At 44.2% G+C, this 25268-nt stretch overlaps 1 protein-coding gene across 1 annotated transcript in view; it reads right to left on the bottom strand.

The window, feature by feature from the left end:
- Positions 1–25268, bottom strand: part of TENM4 (teneurin transmembrane protein 4) — a 514686-nt gene that overhangs the window by 271923 nt on the left and 217495 nt on the right. Inside the window, 3 exon segments of the mRNA XM_036743921.1 lie at positions 9359–9559; positions 16903–17097; positions 24030–24131. Coding sequence (XP_036599816.1) covers positions 9359–9559; positions 16903–17097; positions 24030–24131 — 498 coding nt within the window.

The following is a 25268-nucleotide window of genomic DNA, read 5'->3' as shown; positions in this document are numbered from 1 at the left end:
GGTGGTATTAAGGATAGAATCTGTAGTATGTGGAGAATTTCAGCAAGTGGGGATAAAGGGTAGAAAGATACTGTGGGCATGGTGGGGGGTGGGAAGCAAAGAACTGGAGGTAGGAAACTATAATTCACAGAGATGGTAAGTGGTCCAGTTTGGTTAGAATGCAGAGTACACAGCTAAGAGTAGTCTGGAAAGGTAAGCCGGGGTTAGCTCTTGGAGGGCCTGGAACACCAAGCAAGGGAATTTTTATTCAGCAGGGCTGTCAATCAAAGCAGATTCTTTGGCAAAAAGGAGCATGGCCTAAAACCTTTTTAAGCAGTTAGCATCTGAATTAGTTAAGGGTCGCCCCAATTTCATGGTCTCTATTTCCAAGTTTAATTTTCTGTTCTGTTCTTATGCTGCTCTCAGCAAAGAAGAGAACCATGTGGTCTCACTCAGGGCTGCGGGAGAGAGCGGGAGGCATCAGGGCACTGTGGGGACCTGTAACTGCATTGTATTCAAAAGTAGATGCCACATTCATCATAGGCAGGGGCCTGGCTTCTCAGGAAGGGAAGGGAAGACGGCTTGGAGGTGAAAAGATGTGAACAGTTTTCCGGAGTAGCAATGTCCTTGGCTGGCCTTGAAGCGCAACATGAATTCTACACCAGGGTTTTGTCTTAAAAGTCTGACATTCGGTTCTGCCAAGGAGTCAGATTTTATCACATAGATAGTGCTGGTCCTGGGGGTGGCCACCAATCACAGGATGTCCTCGAGGGGGTGCTCTGCGGTGTGGGGGATGGCCTCAGTTACTCCATGAACATGGGGAAAGCTTCACTATGAGAAAAGTCAGGAGAGAAAACTCCTTTCTCATCACAGAGTAGAGAGTAGGAGAAAGAACATTGGGTTTAGAGCCAGAGACCTGAATTGAAGCCCTGACATATGGGCTATGTGACCCTTCACCTCTCTGAAGATTGGACTAGTAATTCCCACACTGCCAATTTCACAGGATTATTGTGAGACTCGATGAGATAATGCATGTAACATGGTCTGTAACCAAGTGTTCATTTGTTATATCATAAAATTCTTAGGATCCAAGATCGGAGGGCACCTCAGAGTTCATTTATTCCAGCCAACTACTCACATGAGAAAAATATCTGTAAAGCGCTTAGCACAGGACCTGGCATACAGTAGGAGCTTAATAAATGCTTATTTCCTCCCTTGACCCATACCTGGAGACATACCATACTGTCTCTGATTAATATAGATAATGATAACAGTAAATTAAATAATAATATATTGCTTTAAGGTTTACAAAGTGCTTCAGACGTCATCTCACTTATTTCTTTCAACAATTGTGGGAGGTAGTTTTGTGATTGTTCCTTTTTTATAACTGAGGCACAGAAAAGTACATGACTTTTCACTGAAAACCAGATGTTGTCTTTTATTCAAAAGAATATCCATATTGAAAGGCATAAAGTGAAACTAGTTTTTATACTAGGAAGTACAGAATACTGGAGAGAATGAACTTGGAATGAAGAGACCTGGGTTTGAATCATGTATCTGATGCTTAAGGAGGGCAGCTAGGTGGACAGAGCACCAGCCCTGAATTCAAATGTGACCTCAAACATGTACCAGCTGTGTGACCCTAAGCAAGTCACTTAACCCTGGAAGAAGAAGAAAGAAGGAAGAAGAAGAAGAAAGAGAGAGAGAGAGAGAGAGAAAAGAGAGGGGGGCGGGGCTAGTGGAGCATCTGGAGCCAGGAAAGACTAGCATTCAAATCTCTAATACATACTTAAGGGTTCTAGATCATAGACAAGTCTTTTAACTTCTTTGATCCTCAGTTTTTCTTATCTGTAAAATGGGGATAATGTCACCCGTAGTGCTTTGCTCATAAGGTTGTGTTAGGACCGAATAAAATGATGGCTATAAAGTGCTTTATAAATCTCCCTCTAAGGGCTACATAAATGCCAGTTATTATTATTATGTGATGGCAGGCCACTCTCAGACTGATGCTGCAAATGGACAACGAGTCAGACCCAGAACAGAACAGGAAGAAAAAAGCAGGCTGGATTACTTGGCAGGAACCATGAGATTCTTTCTAATGAACCCAGGTTTCTCCCTGAAACAAAGGCTTATTTTTTTATACTAATATTATTCTGGTTTTCCTGCACAGCTGCTAGTCATGGAACACTACATTCTCCAAAGAACTGAAAGTGATTGTGACCCAGAGGACAATGCAGAAGGGCCTGACCAGGCTGCAACACATTGGTGTGGATAATTATTAAGAAGAAATAGTACAAAGGATGCCACCAAGGAGATGCATTGCTGAAAAAGATGGGCAGCTCACATGGGCAGAATGAGCAATGACTGACGGACAGCCAGCGGGCTCCGTGCTTTGTCTTGCAGTTGTCAAGAGAAATCAAGGCAAGCCCCTAGCATGTCAGGTACACCTCCTGTTGTCCACCAATGGGAGCTTATGAACAGCAGAGGGCCCACGATGGGAAAGCATGGGTGGGCCATCATCCAAGTCACTGCTGGAGGTACTCACAGCAATAGGATGACCCCTCCATTTGGATTCTGGAGTAAAATGGGGAAAATCCTAGATGTACTGTCCACCTCACAGGGTGCTAGTGGGAAAAAGGGCTTTAAACCTTAAAGTAGCATATAAGTAGCAGTTATTTTGTTTTTAAATAAATCTTATTGCTAGCTTTCACTCCTGCATCATCTAAATTTAACCCTGTATCCCCACCTCCCCCAGAGCCTTTGCTTAAGGCAAACAAGAATTTTGTGAAAAGAAAGAAAAAAAAGATCAGCAAAACCAATCAGTGCATCAAAAAAATCTATAGTTATTTGCAATGATTCCTACCCATAGACCACTCTCAAGCTCCACAAAGAGGTGAGGGGAGCTGTCTTTTTATATAGCGTGTTCCTAAAGTCTGGACACATAGGCAAAAATGCATATTTTCAAGAAATGAAATGAATGAAATTTTCAACATTTTATTTAATTGGAATATTAGCAAATAACATTTTCAATATGATTTCCATCATTTGTGATGCAAAGGTTGATGCGCTTTGCAAGATTCACATGAATTCGATGCAATAACTCCACATTTCCCATGTGCCCAGACTTTAGGTCTTCTCTGGGGGCAAGCTTGACCTTTTTAATTTGGGGAGTTGTGCCTTTTGTTTTTTTTTTTAAATTAACTATTACTGTTGGCCGGCACATTTCATGTTCCTTGCAATGAGCTCAGCTTTTGGTACTAAAGCATTATGCCTTTTGTACATGAACTTCCCTGCATGCACCTGCACCCCTCCCCCTGCCCTGTCTTGTATACATGTACTTGATCTCTGGAAACCAAGTAATAAACGCCTGTCAAGCTAAAGTTAAATATTATGACTTTCTATTTATCCCTACACATACTTTCCCCATAGTTCCCCCTTTCCTGTTTGAATAATGAAGGGGAACAAAGGTGGCATCCCCTCAACGAGATATACCTGGTGATATGTGAAGCTGTTAACTGGGAATAAGAGGAAAAGGATGAGGAAGGAGGCTGTGGTGTGTGAAGTAAAAGGTAGCACGTGGAGGAAAGGGAAGGAAGTGCTGTCTGTGTATGTTAGCTTTTATCTAGCACCAAGAGATTGGAAAGCAATGGTCCATCCTACTCTCCTTGCCTGAGAAAGTGGCAGGCTGGGTGGCCGCGAGAATGGGGAGGAACGTGAGGGGACACTGAGAAGGTAGGAAAGGGTGGGGAGACTGAAAAAAACGCCCTTCTCCCAGAAGCGCCCTCATATTTGGGACTGCTGGTTCTTCCGGAGATTTACCTACATCTTGGGACTAATAATCATTCAAAGGTCTCTGTTGTGTTTTTTTTTAAAACAAAACTTTTTTCCCCTATAAATTGAACTGTGTTTTTGTAAGTGGAGAGCTGGTCTCGGTACGCTGGGAAGCAGGGCACATATACTTTCCCAGGGTTCCCAGGTAGGAGCTATGAGACAAGATCATAAAATACCTCCCACCCCCAAAGGGTACACAAGCCCTTTGGATCATGAAGGTATCTAATCCAAGGGTTCACAGCCCCAGTGATAATCATACAGCAGACACCAGATGACTCTGGCTGAATATTCATCTCCTTGGTGCCCCATCCAAATGGAGAAGGAGAAAAAACACATTCAAAGGGGGAGGGGATTATAAAGGAAAGGGAATGGCATCCCAGAACTTCAGATCTACAAGAGTCCTCAAACCCATTCCTCTACAACAGACCTGACGGGAAGCCTCTCTTTTAATCAATAAAACAGTGTTTATTAAGACCCTACTGTGTGCTGGGGATACACAGACAAAAGTCAGATCGTTACTGCCTTCAGTGAACTTTAATTCTGAGGGGGGTGGGTGGGAAGAAACAGTGATAGCTCTATAAATATTAAATGAATATAAGGTAACTGGCTTTTAAGAAAAAGACTTCTAGTGAAAAGGGAAGGCTCTACTTTCTGAAGCAGCCCATTTATCGCATACCGCAACAGCACTAATTAGGAAGTTTTCCTGACATCAAGCCTCTATTTTCTTTTTTTCCAACTTCTACCCATCATTCCCAAACAGTAGCGCTGATTCTTTGGGTGGCACTGCTGGTACTGGGTAGAACTGGGGGGGGGGGGCGGTCAGCCACCTGGGCAGGTCGTTCCTGAGGCCTCCTTTGTGCTGACCCCTAGAATCTCAGAGTAGGTAAGATGAATGAGCTCAACTCCTAATGAAACATGCCCCTGAAGAAAGCCAGCCTTAGCCCTGTGGCCAGTCAAGACGGCTTCTCCAGTGAGAAGGGCTTCAGAAGAGGAGCTGGAAGCCAAGCAGCTAGAAACGGAGGAAACACTGGTGTAAAAATCTGACTTCTTTGTCTCCACCAAGCAAACTGAGGAGCTCAGTAACACGTTAGCTCACATTTCATTACTGGGTTTTGTTTTTTAATGCAGGGTGTGTTGATTCAGGATGGTTTCATTAAGCCTCATCCTCTGTGCCAAAGGGCACTTTGCTTTGCTCAATGAAAAGAGAGCCTGCTCCTCTAAGGGGATAAGACAGTCTGGGAGCGGTTCTGCCAAGTGGCGAGGCCACGGCTTCAAGGCCACCCCGTTGATGGACCACTAAGTGTTTATTTGTTGGCGTCCTGTGATTGAAGCTAAGTGGTCTGAGGTGCATTTCAGTTAAACTTAGAAAGAGTAGTAAGAGCATGCCATGAACCAGGCATTGAGGTTATAATCCTGGTGGTAGGACTCTTATTCTTATCTGCAATTTACATGGGTCACTTGGGTCCACAGCTACCCAACTGTGGAGTGTTTCAGTCATGTCCAGCTCTCTGTGACCCCATTTGTTTTGTTTTTATTTTTTTGGCAAAGATACTGGAGTGATTTGCTGTTTCCTTCTCCAGCTCATTGTGCAGATGAAGAACCTGAGGCAAAAAGGGTTAAGTGACCTGCTTACAGTCACACAGCTAGTCAGCGCCTGAGGCTAGATGTGAACTCATATCTTCCTGACTCCAGTCCCACTGCTCTATCTACTGGGCCACCAAGCTGTCTCTCCTAGGTTACCCACCAAAGAGCTTCAAAGGAATAGGAACCTGACTTCCAGATCTGGGCTCTTTCTACCAGTGGATATTTGTAGTCTTCATATCAAAATGACATCGTTCTCCCTCTGGACTCTATGCTTATGATAAGGTAGCCAAGTGCCTAGAAAGCCAGGAGAAATAAATGAGGAAGGAGAGCATTCCTGGCATGGGGTGGGGGGCGCTAATAAAAGACACTGAGTTGGGAGATGGCATGCTGAACAACAGGAAGGAGGCCAATTTCACTGGACTGAGGAGCACACGGAGTAGAATAAAGTATGAGAAGACGGAAGGGGTAGGAAGGAGTCAGGTTGTGGAGGGTTTTACAATTCAAATAGAGAACTATTTGATCCAGAAGGCAATGGTTGCCCACCGGAGTTTGCTGAATACGGGGGAGGTGTGTCAGAGCTGCGCCTTAGGAAAATCAATCTGGCAAATGAATCGAGGACGGATTGGAGCGGAGGGAGACTTGAGGCAAAGAGACAAACCAGTAGGCTGTCGCAATAGCTCAGGCAGGAGGTGATGAGGGCCTGAACCTGTCTGTATGAGTGCAGAGAAGGGGAGGTGTGGAGAGATGATGTGAAGGTAGGAAACAACAAACGTTGGCAATAGATTGGTTATGTGGGTGGATGCGAGTGAATGAGAAACCAAGGATAACAATGACGTTACCGACCTGGGTAACTGAGAGTATGGCGGTACCCTAGACTGTAATAGAAAGTTGGGAAAAGGGGAGGTTTTAGGGGGAAGATGCTGCATTCTGTTTTGGACATGTTGATTTAGAGATGCCTACAGAACATCCAGGTTGAGATATCCAAAGGGAAGTTGGTGATGGGAGACTGGTGCTCAGGACAGAGGGCAGGACTGGATATATACATATATGTACACACACACACACACACACATATATATATATATACACACATATGCATATATACATAAATACACATACGTATATAAAATATATATACATACGCATATATGTATCTGTGTGTATGTGTACGTATACAATTAGTCAAGACATTACCCTAGTGATGTCATTGATTCTCCTTGAGAATGAAGGATGAACAACAATATTGTTGGGTGGTGGGGGTGGATGGAAAATGACACCCATAAGAGTAAATGCAAATATATACAAAGTGAATGCAAAGTTATTTGGGTGGGTAGGAATAGGGACACTGGCAGCTGAGAGAATCATGAAAGTCTTCTTGTAGGAAGAAGAACATGGGCTGAGCTTTGAAGGAAGCTAGGATTTCTAAGGGCTAGAGGGGAAAAGGGAATACATTTATGGTGTGGAGTACATTTAAGGCCTGTGCAAAACCCCTGAAGCGAATGAGAGATGCCAAGTTTAGGGCATAACTGTTAGGTCTATTGGCTGGCAGAAAGAGAAACAGAGAGATAGAGAGAGAGGTCCACAAAAGGGCATAATACAACAGCAGGTTGGAAAAGAAATGTTGGGCATCACCATCACCTTTGGCAAGCAATCTCACCTCTCAAGACTGTTTCTCTTCTATTTAAATAGAGAAGATGATACTTTGGGTCACAGGATAACAGACTGAGGACCTGGACAGACCTCAGAGATCATAGGGTCCAACCCATTCATCTTACAGATGAAGAAACTAAGGTGTAGAAAAGTTAAATGTTTTACCCAGGGCCATATAGGACATATGTGGCCGAGAGAGGAGTCAAACTCAGATCTACCTTCTGCTACCCTGAAGACTAGGTTTGTGAGAACCAAATGAGATAAGGCCATGTGGAAATTGCACTAATTTTCACATAATTCCAATCAAGGGTTAGAGCAGGACAGGACCACGCGACATCCTTTGGTCCAGCCTCCTGCTCATTATGGCCAGGTAAGACTGGACACAGTGGCATGGGCTTACACAAGACAATACTGGAAATAGTCCTGTGAATTGAGACCTGTGCTCCCAAAGCACACGTCTTCTCTTCCCTGGCCACAGCAAGTGCCATTTCTAGGAACGAGACCTTATTTTCATGTAAGGCAACATGTACCCATCTGATGAGCATCACTGAGTTCTGCATCCACAGCTCTGAGGAAGAACAGGGCTTGGGGCTCTAAAAGCAATCCCCTGCTAATGGCTGTGTTGTCTCCTTTTATGAGGCCGAGCAAAGAATACTTAGTAATCTCACACAAAAAACATAACTGCATCCATCGGAAGCTACGTAACTTCATCAAGGATTAACAATGCAATAGACAGCTATATGCCAGACATAAATTAGCTTCATCGCTACATAATGAACAATAGCGAGTCTACGCCACTTTAAGAGGGCTGTTTATTATAAGGCTATAAACAGAGCAATATAAAAGGAATTATTTACGTGGCCCTGCACATCTGTGTTTGCAATCATGTCCTCGTACATGCGTGACAAAGAAGGATAAAAGCAGGTCTGAGCCTGGGTACAGACTCTCTATCCAGGCCAAGTAGGGATCCATAATGAATGTTTTCAACCTTTTCCCTTACCAGACCTTGGACCACAGAATCACAGAATCATGAAACACTGGAGCAAGAAGGCACGTTATAACACAGACTATTAAAACTGCAAAGGATCTTAGAAATTGCCTGGTCCAGCCAACCTCCTTGTACAGATAAGGACACTGAGGCCTAGATAGAAGTGCTTGCTGAAGGTCATTTAGCTAACCAATGTCTAATACTTAAACAATGGAGCCCTGACAACATCCCAAGGATCTATCCACATCACATAACAGCCTGTCAGATAACAAATACAAACATGAAGTGACTGACATTTCACCTTTTGCAAAGGATTGCTCCTCCCTGGAAGTGGCTTATCCAGAGGAGACACAGGAAGAGTCTCAGAGACCTGCCATCAGATATGGTACCAACTGGAGAAGTCCAGGTTTCACCTCTACCTTGCGCCAGAGCCAGCTTGGCCCACAGACAATGACAGGGTAATTTCTACCAGAGGAACCTGCCTTCTTCAGTATATACATTAGCTGCACTGTCTACCATGGGCCTGGGCCCCAGAGAGATACCAAAGAATATATGATGGATAAGAAAGAAGGTGAATCAGGTGGGAGATGGGAATTTTCCTGAGTCCATAGTTCTGAGCAAACATGTCCAAGTTTCCTAAAATTTGGATAATCTGCAGTACCCGACCTTCCCTGGCATTCCAGAGGGAAGGAACCTCAATAAAGAGATCACCAACATAGCCCTGCCCCTTCTGCTGTTCTTATTTCTGAAACTGAGAGCATCAGTGAGAGAAAGTGATGATGGCCCTTGTCTAGACAACTGCCCCCTCTCCCTAGCACAAAATAATTCTGCTCTCTGTGTAGGGTTTTTGTGACTTTGTGGAGGGTACAGATTATGCTGACCCATACAGGCCTTTATACAGGATCATAGGTACCTCAGTAACCATGCAGTAGTCCAACCCCCTCATTTTATAGATAAATAACTGAGGCCCATAAATGACCTCTATCAGAAGGAGAATTCGTATGCATGTTCTCTCACCCTGGCACTATGACTCTTCCTATGAGCCTGCCTCTTGCACCTGTTCTGAGGGACTACTACACTCTGAGGCCTTCTCTTCACTTCTTGAGTTCATCTCAGCATGGCAGGCGGGCTTGGGGCTAAAGGTCAGAAGGCAGAGAGACAGGAGGAGGGAGAATAAAGAGAGGCATGGAAAACCCACTCCGCGGATAACTGAGAATGGGGATGCACTAATGTCACACCACTGTGCTAAACTTGGAAGCTACAACCCTTCTCTCAAAAGACCCCAGCCCACCCCCAACCCCCTCCACAAGGCAGATTCACACTCACCAATAGAACAGTCATGTCCGGTCCAGTTGGGATCACAGCTGCAGAGTCCCGTGTCAGGAAGGAAGGTCCCGTGGCCCGAACACTGGTCCAAACAGGTGGCCCTTGGCGTCTCACAGCTGGTTCCTCCCCAGCCGACGGAGCAGTGGCACTCGCCTCGGACACAGACACCTCGTCCGGAGCACGTGGGATCCAGGCAGTCCACTGCATTGAAAAAGGAGAGAGGTCACCGACTCAAAGGTCCGTCTGAGGCTGTCTTATGGGAGCTGGAACTGTGGTCCTTGAATGAATGAATGACATTGAGTAAGGACTCATCACACGTCAAGTGCCGGGGATGCAAAGAGAAAAGCCAGGCCATCCCTGCCTTCGAGAAGCTCGCATTCTTACAGAGTAACAGTGAGGGAGATGCCACATAAGGAAGTTTACCGATATTTATTTTGTTCCACTGCTCTCTGCATGGTACTAGAGGTAATATATATTTTATATATTAGTATATATTTTGTTCTACTGAACTCCCCTTTACTATTTCCAAATTCTATTATAAAACTTAAGGGAACATCAGCAGTTTAATTCTCTGGGTGGATAAAATTAATAATAACGCCTGGCATTTATAAAGCACTTTAATGGCTGGAAAAGCCCTTCATCTAAATCATCTCAATGGTTATTAGCCCCATTTTGCAGGTGAGGAAACTGAGCCTGAGAACAATTAAAGTGACTTGCCTAGAGTCACAAGACTAGTAAGCATCTGAGACAGAATCTGAATTCACGTCATCCTGACTCCAGGTCCGGCGCTCTATCCACTGCACCACCTGGCTCAGAATATCTCATCTCATCCCCCCTCCCTGCCAGATCTCACCAAGCACTATTTTTCTCTTCTTTTTTTTTCCTGCTAATGGAAAGTTAATACTTCCTATTTCTTCAGGTCTGAACGGTGCCAGCAGGACATTTAGGCATGTGGGGGAGGACTCGGAGAACAAATCTAAGTCTTTGGTATAGATTTCAAGAATCCGTGATTTCATCTCTGGGGTTTTACTGCCTGCTACTAAAGCAGATTGTGGCCTCACTATGACTTAATAGATGGTCTTTGGGAGTTGCTGTGGCTGAAGAAATTAATCACCGATCTGGTGATGAAATTCTCCGATGTAGTGAGCTCGATTCTTGGACATTGGATATAGAATGCACATGCAAAGTCTTCCTGGCTCTGTACAGCCGCTCACAACTTGTGTTCCATTTTAAGAATAGGATTATAGGGTCATAGATTTAGAGATTTAAGGGATCTTAGAGGCAATGGGGTCCAAACCCCTCATATTACAGAATCTGGGGTCACTCCCGCTCCATGGTGAGATACAGACCTCAGAATTCAGTGAATCTGTGTGTATATGTTTGTATGTGTGTGCACAATTTATCAAAGGATTTCTAACCTTTTACAGGTTAGAAAATATTTTACAGGTGGCAAAAATGAGGCCCAGCAGTGTGTGAAGTGATTTCGTCCAAGATCACAATGCTGAGATTCACCTAGTTCCTCTGACTCCAAACCCATGTACTTATCTCAGAAATGCACCAGCTTTTTCAGGCTGGGGATTCCTAGGTGAGTCCTTTAGAATGGAGGAGAGGCAAAGTAGCAAAGAAAAATTAAATGGAGGAAAAAGGAAAAAGACAAAGGAGAGAATTAAAAAAAAAACAAACACAGAAGACAAAGAATCCTTTTAATGGCTATCCCTGGAGACAACATGATAATTCTCCAAGAATGACCTCTTGGCCACTCTGGCAATTTTTGGGAGAAAAAAGATTAGTGACCAGTTTCAGATCCTAGAACCCAGGAAGGAAAATGTTGGGCCCATTAAGTTATTCTGTTAATTCCCTGGATCCAGTGCGCCGTTCAACTTGACAGCAAAGAACTTAGCAATTACTATCTTGAGGCAAGTGAAGGTATTTGTGTTTCTGTGAGTTGGCCCTTTGTTCTCAGTTGGAGCAACCTTTGAGGATCCTGGGATGCTGGGCTGCATGAGTCTATAAATCTCCACTATTAGTGAGCTGGGAAAGAGGATACCAATTTGAGCATGAGGCCCTGAGAGCCCCGGCCCCTGCTCTTCCTCAGCCTTAATAAGCATGGAAAGGGCTGGGAAACAGGCAAACAGCCTCCTATGTTCACAGCAGATGGTTTGAGCAGGGAACAGAGATCACCCAGTTACTGACAAGAAGCTACCTCGAGGCAATTAATCATCTCTTCTGAAGGTCGACTTGGCAATGGGGTAGACTGTGGGGTGGGGATACCTGGGAGAAGGTTAAGTTTTAAAGGCGACTTCAACCTAGAGAGAAGGCAGCTCAGGGGTCTTCCTGCTGCAGTGCCAAGGGTTAGCATAAGAGCAAGGGGACAGGAGTGTGTGTATGTGTACGCGCGCGCGTGTGTGTGCGTGTGTGTGTGTGTGTGTGCGTGTGTGTGTGTGTGTGTGTGTGTGTGTGTGTGTGTGTGTGTGTGTGTATGTAAACACCCTATTTATCATAAACCTCAGGGTCTTTTTTCATGCTGAAATGAGCTTCTTCAAAAGACTCACATGCAAAAGCTTGGCTAGAATCTCCCAGGGTTCAGCAGGGGAGACAAGAACCCCAGGTGAAGATGAAACATGACTGTCCCCCAATGATCCCAGGAAGCTTTCAGAACAACAGTTTAGATTCAGGATGTTCTGCTTTGATGGGTTATTGCAAAGAGACACTGCCCTGGGAGTGAAGAGACCCATGACACCTATGAGCTCTGCCAGTGACTGTCTGAAAAACCCTGGGCCAGTAGCTACCCCGTGAGCTTCAGCATTCTAATCTATAAAATGAGGATTCTGGGTGTGGTGAGAGCAGGAAGAACATCGGATCTAGAGTGAGAGAAGTCTGGCCAGACTTTTAGCCTTTCTATTAATTCGTGTGATTCTCAGAAGGCCCTTGAATATCCCTGGGCCTCAGTTTCCTTATCTGTAAAATGGGATGCTGAAACTAGGTAATCAAAAGTCCCTTGAGAAGCATTAAGAGGTACCAGAAAAACACTGGACTTTGAGTAAATGGAGTTTGAAATCAACTGGCTCTATACTTTGTGGGACCTTGGTTCCATCACCCATAAGATAAGGGGCTGAATCTGATGATCTCTAAGATGCTTTCTAATTCAATTCAGTAAGCATTCATTAAGCACTAAGTATGTTCCAGGCATTCTGCTAGTCCCTGGGAACCAATCCTTGTCTCCAAAGAGCTCAAAACCTATGATTCTATGATCTTTCTAGCCTTGAATTCTATGAAACTATGGCTTGGCAAAAGCCTTGGAAGGAAAGGGAAAGGACAGGGGTTCAGTGGGATGAACCTGTTTGGAGGTTAGTTTCATATTCTCTCTCTCTCTCTCTCTCTCTCTCTCTCTCTCTCTCTCTCTCTCTCTCTCTCTCTCTCTCTCCCCCCCTGCCTTCTCTCTCCTCTCTCTCTCTTCTTCTCTTTTCTTCTCTCTCCTCTCTCTGTCTCTCCTTCTCTTTCACCTCCTCTCCTCCCTCCCTCCCTCTCTCCTTTTCTCTCCTTCTCTCTCTCTGTCTCTCTGTCTCTCTCTCTGTCTGTCTGTCTCTCTCTCTCTCTGTCTCTCTCAGTGTGTGCCAAACGGCCACATTTCTGCTCTTGAAAGTGGCTCATTTGAAGCTGGCACTTTTGGCAACACTGTGGCCCTTTTCGATAAATCATGCAGTAAGGAACACCACCTTCTCCCCAATGTGCTTCATGCTCCGTTGGTCACATAAGTTATTAGGCCCTATTCAGTGGCCCAAGAGCGATGTCTCATTTTTCACTGCCGAGGGCCTAAATTTGTTCTTGTCCCCCATTCCTCCCTTTCCTTCCCCCCATACCCCTCAAAGTCCTGCTGGCACCATTCAAGCCTTATAAAACACAGGGTAGTAAAGTTCAGAACAGAGAGAAGCGAAAACAGCATAAGCTTGTTAGCTGATGTTTTATAAACATTGCTGACCTCACTCAAGGGGGAGGGGGGACGGTGAAAGAGGGAGCCATACATGAAAACCCATTATAAACAAAAAAACTCAACCAAGCTGCACCAAAGAAATGGAGAAATAATAGAAAGAATCAATACCAGATGGCCCTTCTCAGAAAAGAAATCAAGATGGAAAAACATTTCTTTTCAAAGAAATAATGTAAATCAAACATTTTTATTAGATTTCTCCCCCACCCCCATAAATATCCCATGGATTTTCCACACTGTATAGTTCTAGTTTATTTTGATGAAACGAATTTTGTCCTGCCTTGTGAGAGGCAAGTGCACGGTGGGGGTAAAAATGGCCCATGGGCCCCAGTGGTAATCTTGTTTTCTTTGGGGGCTCTTTCCTTCTCCCCATTTCCACCTGAAGAGAACATGGTGATAAGAGGAAGCAGATGAAAACCATCAACCTGGAGGCTCCCTCCACATGTCTGGGACAAAAAAAGGGCTCATGATTAAAAGGGGTTCATGTGCTTTCATCAGATGCTCAGCTGGTATTCCGACTGAAGTTAATGCACCCACAGAGACACAGGCCCAGCAATACCTGGAATTTGTGTCTTACCCCAGAGAGTTCAGTGAACTCCTGGCTGGGGAGACTCCCATTCACCATGAGGCTGGCTCCTTCTCTGGATGCTACAATGCTAGAAGAGCCATTTGACACTGAACGATAAAGCGGCTTGTCCAGAGTCCCATGGACAGCGTGTGTCAGAGGCCAGGGCTTCCTGGGTTTGAGGCTGGCTTTCCCTCCACGCTGCTTCTCACAGAAGTGCCAGTAATAATTGCAGTTTTTCACATCTATATAATGTTTTCAGGCGCTTGGAGGGTTTGCTATCCATAATTTCACTTAAGCCTCAACACAAACAAGCTGGTGAGGGGGGTCCTCGCGGCATTATTATTATCCCTAATTTACAGACGAGGAAACTGAGGCTCAGAGATAGATGTTCAGTCACTCGTCCATAGTCACTGAGCTGTCACACGCTCATGCGTCAGATGTAAGATCTGAACCTATGCCTGCCTGACTCCAAGTCCAGCGCTTCATTTACTATATTACACAAACACTTAGACCGCTATTATTCCCTTATCCTATCAATTTAGAATGGAGAAGACTCAGGGACAGCACAATCACTGTCTTCAAATATCTAAAGTATTGTCATGAGGCAGGAGGATCAGACTTGCTCTGTTTGACCTTGTGGAAAGAACTAGACGAATACATAGAAGCTAGAGGGCCGCTAGGTGGTGCCATAGTGCAGAGAGCGCTGGGCTTGGAATCAGGAAGACTCATCTTCAGGAGTTCAAATCTGACCTCAGATACTTACTAGTTGTGTGACCCTGGGCCAGTCACTTCACCCTGCTTGCCTTAATTTCCTCATCTTTAAAATAAGCTGGAGAAGGAAATGGTGAACCACTCCAGTATTTGTGCTGAGAAAACTCCAGATGGGGTCACGAAGAGTCAGACATGATTGAAATACTGAACAACAGCAACAGAGGGAAAGCAGATGTTAGCTCTGTCATGAATAGTTAGTCTAGTGAATCAATGAGCCCCATCAATGGAGGTCATGAGCTGAATATGGGACCTCAGACCTCATCGAAGCTCTTCACTTGTAGAAGAATGGAGACCCAGAAACATTTACGTGACCATGGTAGTAGATGGTAAACCCAGTTTTTGGATCCGGGTGCTCTCAATTCCAAATGCTATCGTCTTATCGACAGATCCTGCTATTGGCTCAAGCGGGTATTTACGTAGACAATGAGTGTTTCCCTTCCAGGGGTGATTTACTTGCTGAGTGGGAGATTTGAGCATTTGCTCTTTATGGTCCCCATCAATGCTAAGATTCTCTCTTTTCGTGGTCAGAAGTCAGAGTAGAGGCCAAAACTCTAAACCTACAGTATGCAGAATCTAACAGTCTCGTCAGTGGGTACCATCATCTGCCAGTTCCCATAAGCTGAGTTTCCATACTGCTCTCCTTCTTTCAGACCTGTCTCACTGCTATTAATGGAAGAACATAATTTACCTTGAGGAGAGTTAGACAAAGGTCATGGATCACCCACACCTTGTTCCCATTCTTCATCTACAAAACGGGGCACAATAATTCTTATCTTGGTCAGGATATCTCCTGATTCTCAATTTAGGGCCCTCCCTAGAAGGTCAGGTGCTTAGAACATAACAGAACTTTAGGGCTGGAAGGAACCTTGGCTAGCATTTATACAGAACTTTAAGGTTTGCAAAGGACTTTATATTAACTCATTTGGTCCTCATAATAACCTGGTGTGGTACATACATTATCTCATTTGATCCTCGTAATAATCTTGTGCTATTATTACACTCATCTTGGAGATGAGGAAACTGAGGCTGAAAAAGGTTAAGTGTCCTGTCCAAGGTCACATATCCAGTATGTGTCTGAGAAAGAATTTGAACTCAGGTCTTCCTGCCTCTAAGTCTAACACTCTACCCACTACACCACCTAACTGCCTTCATATGACCTCAGAAGGAATCCCAGTGTTTAATAGCTAGTTTGATATCCAGCTTTGCTATGTGCCCTTAGAACACAGACTGTCAGGCACAACAAGAACCTTAGATAATAGAATATGGGAGCTGGATAGACTTTGAAACACAGACTGTTAAAACAAAAATGGTCGGGGCTAGAAGGAAACTCAGAATGTGGAATTTGAGAACAAAAGCTGTTGGAGCTGGAAAGGTCCTTAAAACATTGACTGCTCGAGCTAAGTAAGATATCAGGACAGAATGCTAGAACACAGAAAACAGAATGTAAAAGGGGAAGAGATCATGGAATGTGAATTATTAAAACAGCGAAGATAGTAGTCAGTTAGAGCTAGAGGAAACCTCAATGCATACCATAAAAATTCACTGAATTCTTTCAACCCACCCATTTTACAGATGTCGAAATGGAGCTCCTGGAAAATGACATGGCTTGCTTGAGGTTTACACAATGAGTCTTCCATATGGTGAACCTGGTGTCAAACTCCGGTTTTAATCCCTTACCCAATTTCTACCATATACTTTATTCTAAAAGTGCTTCAATTTGCTTTGTAAAGAGGAAGAAAAAGACATACATTCAAGACAAAGAGAGGCATAGTTTAAGACTTCTTGAAAAGGGGGGAAATATTTTTTTTTGAGATGAGAGAGACAGTTAAATGACTTACTAACCCTACAAAAAACCCAGTACATCTTTCTCCTCTTGCTTGTTTCTTATTCAGTGGTTGATGTGATTGGTATTAAGAAGCTGGAGTGTACCGGAAAAAGACCAAAGGACCTGAATTTGGAAGCTCTAGGTTTGAATCACAACTTTGCCTCTTTCCAGTTACATAATTGTAGACAAGTAACTTTTGTTTCTCTGAGCCTCCATGTCTTTATCTGTAAAATGGCTATAATACACAACCTACCTCAGAGGTCTATCATGAAATCATCCTATTGTCATTAATTAATATACATGACCAGCCAGTGTCAGCTAAGTGGATGATACAGGAGAACAGGCTCCAAGAGCAATGAGGAGATACAGGGTTCTACCAGAGGGACCATTACCTTCTTCACAACTCTCTCCCTTGTAGCCAGGATTGCAGATGCAGGTCCCCATGATGCATGTGCCACGGTTGCTGCAGGCCACATCAATGCACTGGTTTGTAGGTACGTCGCACTCAGCACCTTTCCAGCCGCTGTGACATAGACATCTCCCTTTCATGTACTGTCCATTTCCGCTGCAAAGTACAGGGCAGGAGGCTGTGGAGGAACATACAATAAACTCAGGACTTGCTTTCCCAGGCCTCAAAGAGTCAGAGTGGAAAGGGCTCTCAGAGAGCCTCCCATTGGAGCTGTCCTGGCCCCTCCACTCCCTCCCCCACAGGTGGTATTCCAGCCTCCAGTGGCCAGGACAATACTTTCTCCCAAGGTAGCCCAATCTACTTTCGGACAACTCTCATTGGTAGGACTCTTTACGTGAGGCTGAAATTGGCTTCTAGGCAGCTTCCTCCTAATGCTCCAATGTTCCGTCCTCTGGTCAAATCATTTTCTCGCGAGACAACCCTTAAAATACCAGAAAGAAACTACATATATGACTAAAACATTATCCTTTGTCCCTTTCTCCTCCTAGCTTGCCTGGTTTTGTCATTTCTTTCCTTTTGTATTCATAAACATCATCCCTTTCTCTATTCTCTTATTTTATCCTAGGATTAGTCTGTCTTTGTTCAAGTCGACTGCCCCTGCCCCCACCATGAACTTCCCTTTTATTCCTTTCTGGCATCTCCTCTTTGCCCCATGCTCATCTGCTTCTTACTTAAGGCTACCTTCCAGCAAGGAAGAGTCAGCACCATGGAGAGGGCACTGGGGTCAGGAAGACTGGACTGGGTTCTAGCCCAGGTTCTGCCATCGACTGGATGCGTGACTGTGGTCAAGTCATCTCAACTCTCGGAGCCTTTGTTTCCTCTTTCGTTAAATGGGCATCATAAAACTTGCAGTCCCTACCTTGCATGGCTTTTCTGAAACAGAATATGATGGCAACAAAGGAGCGCTCCTAGAGGGAAGGTGAGCCGTTATTTCTACTCTTACCCGTCTGCCTCCCAATTTGTTCTTCTGCTTTTTCATGCCTCCTTCCTCTGCAAAGAGGCTGTGAACCCGAGGGAATACTACCTTAGTGCTTTATTATCTGATCCCTCTTTCTACTTCAAAGTACTTATTCAGGTACTCAACGTGTCATCCTTTTAACTACCGCATCCCATGACCCCTTTCTATGTCTCTCTGAAATCATCCCTTTCACTCTCCCTGCTACGTCCCCTCCCTTTAGGATATAGGCACCTCTCACTCCAAAGCCCAGCCGGCTTCCTGTACATTTCAATTCAGTGTGATTCACCACATATTCATTAAGCTTATACAATGTGCAAGACGCTGTCCTTGGCATTGGAGACACAACAATGAGCGAAAGGCATAGTTGCTACCCTAAAAGAATCAATAATCTAAGGGGGACAGTATAGGCGAGGGAGAAGTGAGGGGAGGAGGGAGAAGCAGAAATTCTCAACGTGTTCAAAAATAATTCTGATCCTAGAGAGAGTAGAATATCAATCAATCACTCAACAAATATTTATTAAGCTCCTGCTGTGGGCCAGATACAAGCACAAAACGAAGCAGTCCCCATCCTCAAAGAATGTACGTTCTAATGAGGAGGACAGCAAGTGTGTGCCTGTGTATGCATGTGCACCCACATATATCTGTATTGTGCATGCACGTGTCTATGCATAGAAGCATTACATAATGTGTATATACATACGTGTACACCCATGCACAGCATGTCATGTACATGGTTGTATATGCACATGGGTCTATATACATGTGTGTGCATACATGTGCATACATCTATGGAAGTATATACACCAAGACTGCAATGCACACAAAGTATATGTGTATTATGTACATGTATACATATATATACATATAAATGCACACATGAATGTATATAATACATACAAAGGCACAATCTATGAATATACATATATAATAATACATGGAAATACACATGTGTGGGTACATACATACACACATAATGCATATATACGTATAAGTACATGCATGTATATGTACATGACAAAAATATCAAGAGAATAAATATAAAATAGCCAAATACAACATAGTGAGGGAGGAAGGGAGGCAGGGTGCTAGCAGACTGGTTCTTTGTTCTGTCACTTTTAGTCTTAAAGAGCGGGCTGGGACACTGAGAAATTAAGTGATTTGCCCAATGTTTCACAGCCAATATGTGTTAGAGGAGGGATTTGAACTCAGGCCTTCCTGACCAGAGCTAGTTCTCTAGCCACTAAGCCACACTTCCTATGGAGCTATCTGATGGGTTCCTGTCTCTGAGGAGCTCAGGGCATCTTAACTTCATGCACACAAATGACCTTGTGGCTACTCAATCCCTCCCTGTGGGAAAAGGAAGAAGGAAGGGGGTCGCTGGCATTACCAACTTCTCCAGCAAAGAAATGAGAGTTAGTGTGACTTGCTTCAAATCACAGGACGTATTGGGGGTGACAGGAAAAGCAACAGGGCCACAGGTTGTTGACCCCTGACCTAGACTCTGTGAAAGAGGAACGACGTTCTTCCAGGTCCACCTGGTTTTCAAAGTAACTTTTGTTCATTTTCCAGCTCTCCACCCCAAGAGAGCTCCCAGGTTAATGGGATCTTCCGTCTTGTAACTTATTCCTTCAGTGGAACACATTCTATACTAGAGACATTCTGCCCTTTAGACTAAAATCACAGAGTGGGAAGGGAAAGTGGGACGGACAGAGTACCAGGCACTACGCCAAGCACTTTACAATTTTTATCTTACTTGACCCTCACGGTAACCTGGGAGGTAGGTGCTGTTATTATCCCCATCTTAGAGACGAGGAAACTGAGGCAAACAGGGTGAAATGACTTGCCCAGGATCACACAGCTAGTCTGAGGCTGGATCTGAACTCCAGTCTGGATTTTGCTGGATTATTCCTAGTAGCGCTGGAGTCTTGGCCTCCTAGGGAACATCCTGGTCTCCCATTATAACACTACCGCCTTACGTTGGGCTCTAGTCTGAGATCTGTGTTCACAGGCTCGCTTGCCTTACCAGCTGCATGGTCATGGGTAAGTCACTTTGGGCACTCTGCCCTCTCCAAGTGGAGGCAGCTGTGAACAGAGAATAGCAATGTCCTCTTGACAGCCTGGAATCCCCGACAGGCTGGAGCGGTAGAGAAACGCCCAGCACTGGAGTCACTAAGACCTGAGTTCAACCCCTGCCTTGGACATTAACAATCTGTATGACAGGGGGCAAGTCCCCGTTCTCATCCTATCTCCGCATCTGTAAACTGGGGAGAACAGGACCTATCTCCCAGGGTTGCTGAAAAGCGCTTCTCAACCCTTCAAGTTCTACATGAAGGCTGTTGTTGTTGTGATCCTTCTCCTCCCATGAGTACCCTGGAAGAACACTGGCTCTGGAGTTAAGAGAACTGGGTTCAAATTCCACCTCGGATGTGTGTAATCTTTGTAAAATCAGAGGGCTGGACTGGACGGGCTCCAAGCTCTCTCTCGAGACCAGATCTGTCAGCCTCAGGGTCGTCATCTATAAAATGCGAGTAATAATACAACTACCTATTTCTGAGGGTTACAGGGAGGAAAATGCTCCATAAACTCGAAAGCACTATATTAATATGAGATGTGTGTATTGTTATTAGCGCTTCTCCATCACACCAAGCCTTCAGCAGCGCCCGCTCCACCGGCTCCTTCCCCTCTCCCTTCCCTTCACTCTTCCATGCCAACACCATCCATCATTTCCCCTTGTAAGAGGAGCTGTACCCAACTCAGTTCTTTAGTGCATTATCTTTCCATTCTACCTTTTACTCCAAAGGGTTTTGTGATCATCTGCATAGAGGACACTATATAAAAATAAATGATATTGCATTGTGCTCAAAGTGCCCACTATTCTTGCCTTGATACAATAAGGCCTTTTTATACAGGACTCTTAACTTTAAGTACGTATGGGATGAGACGGTAATTCTTGTCCTAAGGAATGACTCTTCTCCACGCCCGACACATCCTTCCTCCTCCCCCACCCCCCGGCCTTCCCCAACCTGCCTTTCTTAAGCACTCCCAGCTGGTAATGACATTGCCCAGGCATCTCTGAAAGCCTGGTTCAGACCATGGGAATATTAACTCATGTTTGAGAGCTAGGAAGGACTTGAGGGCTCACCTTGTGCGAGGCCCCTGGCTTTATAGGAGAAGAAATTGAGGCCTAAAAAAGGGAAGTTATCCACTCTGTGCCACACAATGAATTAATGGTGGAGCCGCTAGAGCTCGGGCTGCCTGACTCCCAAGGCAATGTCCACGCCACTTTGGCTCTTTTGGCTTTAGTTTCCCTCTCTATAAAACAAAGGGGGTGCAGCTGGGTGGGCCAGTGGTCTGTCCACTGGAGTCAGGAGGACCTGAGTTCAAATCTTGCCTCCGACACTTACAAGCTGTGTGACCCTGAGCAAGTTGCTTAACCATGTCTGCCTCGGTTTCCTCATCTGTAAAATGAGCTGGAGAAGGAAATGGCAAACTGCTCCAATATCTTTGCCAAGAAAACCCCAAATGCGGGTCATGGAGAGTCAGACGTAACTGAGAATGCGACTAATTAACTCAAGGTTTCCAAAGGCTTCCACAAATGTCATTTTGTTTTATCCTCACAATGACCCTAGGAAATAAGAGCTATTATTAACTCTTATTATTATTAATCCCCTTATTATTATTATTATTATTATCCCCATTTTATAGATGAAGAAACTGAGGAAGACCATAGTTACTTGTCTAGCCCAGACTCACACAGGTGGTGCAGGATTTGAACTTAGGTCTTCCTGACTTCAAGTTCAGTACCCCATCCACTGTGCTACCTCATCACCCATGGAAGGGGAGATATTAATACAGGGAAGTCCCTGATACAGATGCAGCTTGAGGCAATATGGTATAGTGAAAGGCTCACTGGCCTTGGAGTTACACGTGCCTTGACCTGAGGGGCTGTGCCACTTTGGACAAATCACCTGACCTTCTTTAGTCTCCCTTTCGTCATCATGTTTGTACCACCGGCCTCAGAGGACTCTTATGAGGAAAGGTGTTTTATGCCCTGCAAAAATACACCCTAAGAATGTGCATGAGCTGTTCTGATCATGTATTTATTATCTGCAACATCTTAGAGAACATTCACTTCTGCAGAACATACACATTGGGGAGTAGTGGGGCTGGGAAGAGGAGGGGGATATGCAAAAAGAACCCCAAAACAGCAACCTCTGTCCCAGCCCCATCTGTCATTTTTTCAATCGAATGAGCTCAAGTTGTCATATATCCGGTGAATAATGGGGCCCGCTGGCTCTGAAAATAGGGAGCAGACAGGCCCACAGGCTTTCTCTCTACAAGGACAGAGAATAATCACTGTGAGCTGTTAAGACCACACCAGGAGAGAGGAACTCTTACATTTCCTGACAACAGCCCATCACTCGGCACATGATCCATAAACTTTTTGCCTCATGTGAGAATAGGGCAGCTTTTTAAGGGGGTGTCCCTCAGTTAACAGTAAGTCCAAAATTTCTTCACTCATCTACTTATGGATGACCCTAAGAGAGCCACTGAAAACAAGTGAACAAGAGCCCTCCCATCATGACACTCCTGCTGTTGGGAAGTCCTGCTGATTCGACCCTTGCAATATGTCCCATACATACTCTACTTTGTCCTTTGATGCTGATGCTGCCCTAAGGCTCTCAAGCTATGTGTGTGTGAACATCTGTCAGTCTGTCTGTCTATCTCTATTTGTTAACTCTATCTATCTGTTAACTCTATCTGTCTGCCTGTCTGTCTGTTAACTCTATCTATCTACCTGTCTGTCTCTCTACCTATCTGTCTGTCTATCTACCTGTCTGTTAACTCTGTCTGTCTATCTCTATCTGTTAACTCTGTCTATTTATCTGTCTGTTAACTCTGTCTGTCTATCTATCTACCTATCTGTCTGTTAACTCTGTCTATCTGTCTATCTGTTAACTCTATCTATCTGTCTATTAACTCTGTCTGTTAACTCTATCTATCTCTCGGTCTGTTAACTCTATCTATCTATCTATCTATCTATTAACCGTCTCTATATCTCCATATCTATAGAGAGCTAGATGATATATTGGATAGAGCAGCAGGCCTGGAGTCAAGCAGATCTGAGTTCAAAGCCAAACTCAGATACTTATTAATTGTGTGACCCTGGGCAAGCCCCTTAACCCCTATTTGCCTCAGTTCCTCATCTGTAAAAAGGGGGCACATTGGAGGAGGAAATGGCAAACCACTCCAGTATCTTTGCCAAGAAAAGCCCATGGACAAGTCCGTGGGGGTGACAGAAGAAGAACAGTATATATGTATATGTATACATATGTATGTATATGTGCATGTATATATTTACGCACACGTATATGTATATATGTGCACAATATACATACACATACACGTGTTTACGCTTGTACGTGTATACACAGTTGGTCAGTCATTGACTTAGTTATCAGAATCCGCAGAACAATAAGCCTTGAGACCACATCTTGTATACTCCCACTTTTCCAATGGGGGGGGTGGGAGGGAGAGAAAATAGATTTGTTTGTTAATTGAAAACATAATTAAAGTTTAAAACAGCCCAAAATGGAGAACGGAGAATGTTAGAGCTGGGAATTCAGAAAAGGAATTTTTCAGAACCCTTCGCTTTACAGAGAAAGAAAGTGGGGCATAAAAGGACTTGGTCTTCCTCATTCCCAGTCTGAAACTCTTTCCACCACCAGGCCTGTTAACTAAAGACACGGGAAATACAGAGGTTTGGCCCAGGGGGGCTACAGTAGGGGGAATGGGAAGGAAACAATCATTTATTAAGCACCTACTATATACAAGGCACTATGATAAGTGTTTTACAAATACTATCTCATCTGATACAAATGTAGTAGGCATTTGGGGCCATTTTGAAACAAGATCCACAAAACCAATGGGCTTCAGTTCCACTGCAGAATCTCAAAGGGCTGTAAGGTCATTTTGTCTCCAAAGTCGAAGTGGCAGGTGGGAACCTCTAGTACCTTTTTTCCAAAACTAGAGCTGGTGGTCCCTGCTTAGAGGAATATAGGAACAGACAGCGAAAACAGAGCCAGTCCTACCTCTACCGCAGTCTGGACCCAAGAAGCCAAGGAAACAATGGCAGGTCCCAGAAACACAATCTCCATTCCCATAGCAGTTGCTTGGACAATTATCCACAGATTCTGGAGGAAAGAAAAGGAAGAAGGAATCGTCATAAACAAAATCAGAGGAAAGCTCGTAGTGAATCACAAAATGTTAAAGCTTCCAAAGTAGACCTACAGATTTCATTCCGCATATTTAGAAAGAACTCTAGAGCCCAGAGAGGGAGGGTGGTTTCCCCCAGTTCACACAAAGACTCCAAGTTTTTGCTCTTCTAGTCCACTGTTTCTGACATGGATCAAGCCTTGCGATGCTTGGCACACAGGTGTTTCTTTTACCAAACATCCAGATTCCCTCCAAGCCTTGGTAAAGTAGTTATCCAATAGATCTAATATTTATTATAATGATCATTATTTTTATCCCTACTATTACTATTACAGGTATGCCTTGATTTAGGAAATAGATGTATTCTTCAAAAAGTGTATATAAATCTATTTTTCTCATCCACATCTCATTTTAAAAGCACTGGGAATCTTATTTAAGGCAAAGAAGGTTTTTATAAAGGAAATAATTCCACCATTGATCATTCTGTATATCTGATTTTCATAAATTGAGTAAGTTGTAAATCATGTATAGCTTTTACAGCTGTTCCCTGAATCACAGAATCTTGCTTGGAAGGACCTTAAAGGTTATCTAATCTGATCTTCCATCCAATGAAAGAACGCCCTCTCTAGCTTCCATGACAGGTGGCTACACAGCCCTTCTTTGGTCATCTCTAGGGGAGGAAAACCTATTAGAACATCTTGGGTCAGTTCTGGTGAGTTGGAAGCTCTTTTGTCTATGTGATGGAAACCTGGCCCCACTGCTCCTTGTTCCACCTGTCGGGAACATACAGAAATATGGTCCCTGTTCATGCAGACTCTTATTTTTATTAGAAGCTTAATAATGCAGTTATGGAAAAAGCAATTCGGTTTTAAAGGATGTGAAGCTGTTCTTTACAGTTTACTTCTACGATGCCTAGTGGCTGTTGGGGGCAGCATGAGTTGTACGGCTACTACCACCATGGTTCAAGCCCTCATCACCTTTGACCTGGATTGATATAAGAGTTTCCTAATTGATTTCTCCCCTCCCCAGTCCATCTTCCACACAGCTATCAAACTGATATTCTTAAAACACAAGTCTGGCCACGTCATTCTCTTGCTCAAGAAATTCTAGTGATT

This window comes from Trichosurus vulpecula, chromosome 2 (genome assembly GCF_011100635.1).
Source record: "Trichosurus vulpecula isolate mTriVul1 chromosome 2, mTriVul1.pri, whole genome shotgun sequence".
NCBI lineage: Eukaryota > Metazoa > Chordata > Mammalia > Diprotodontia > Phalangeridae > Trichosurus > Trichosurus vulpecula.
Note: the sequence above shows the minus strand (reverse complement) of the source record. Positions and strands in the feature narration are given on the sequence as shown.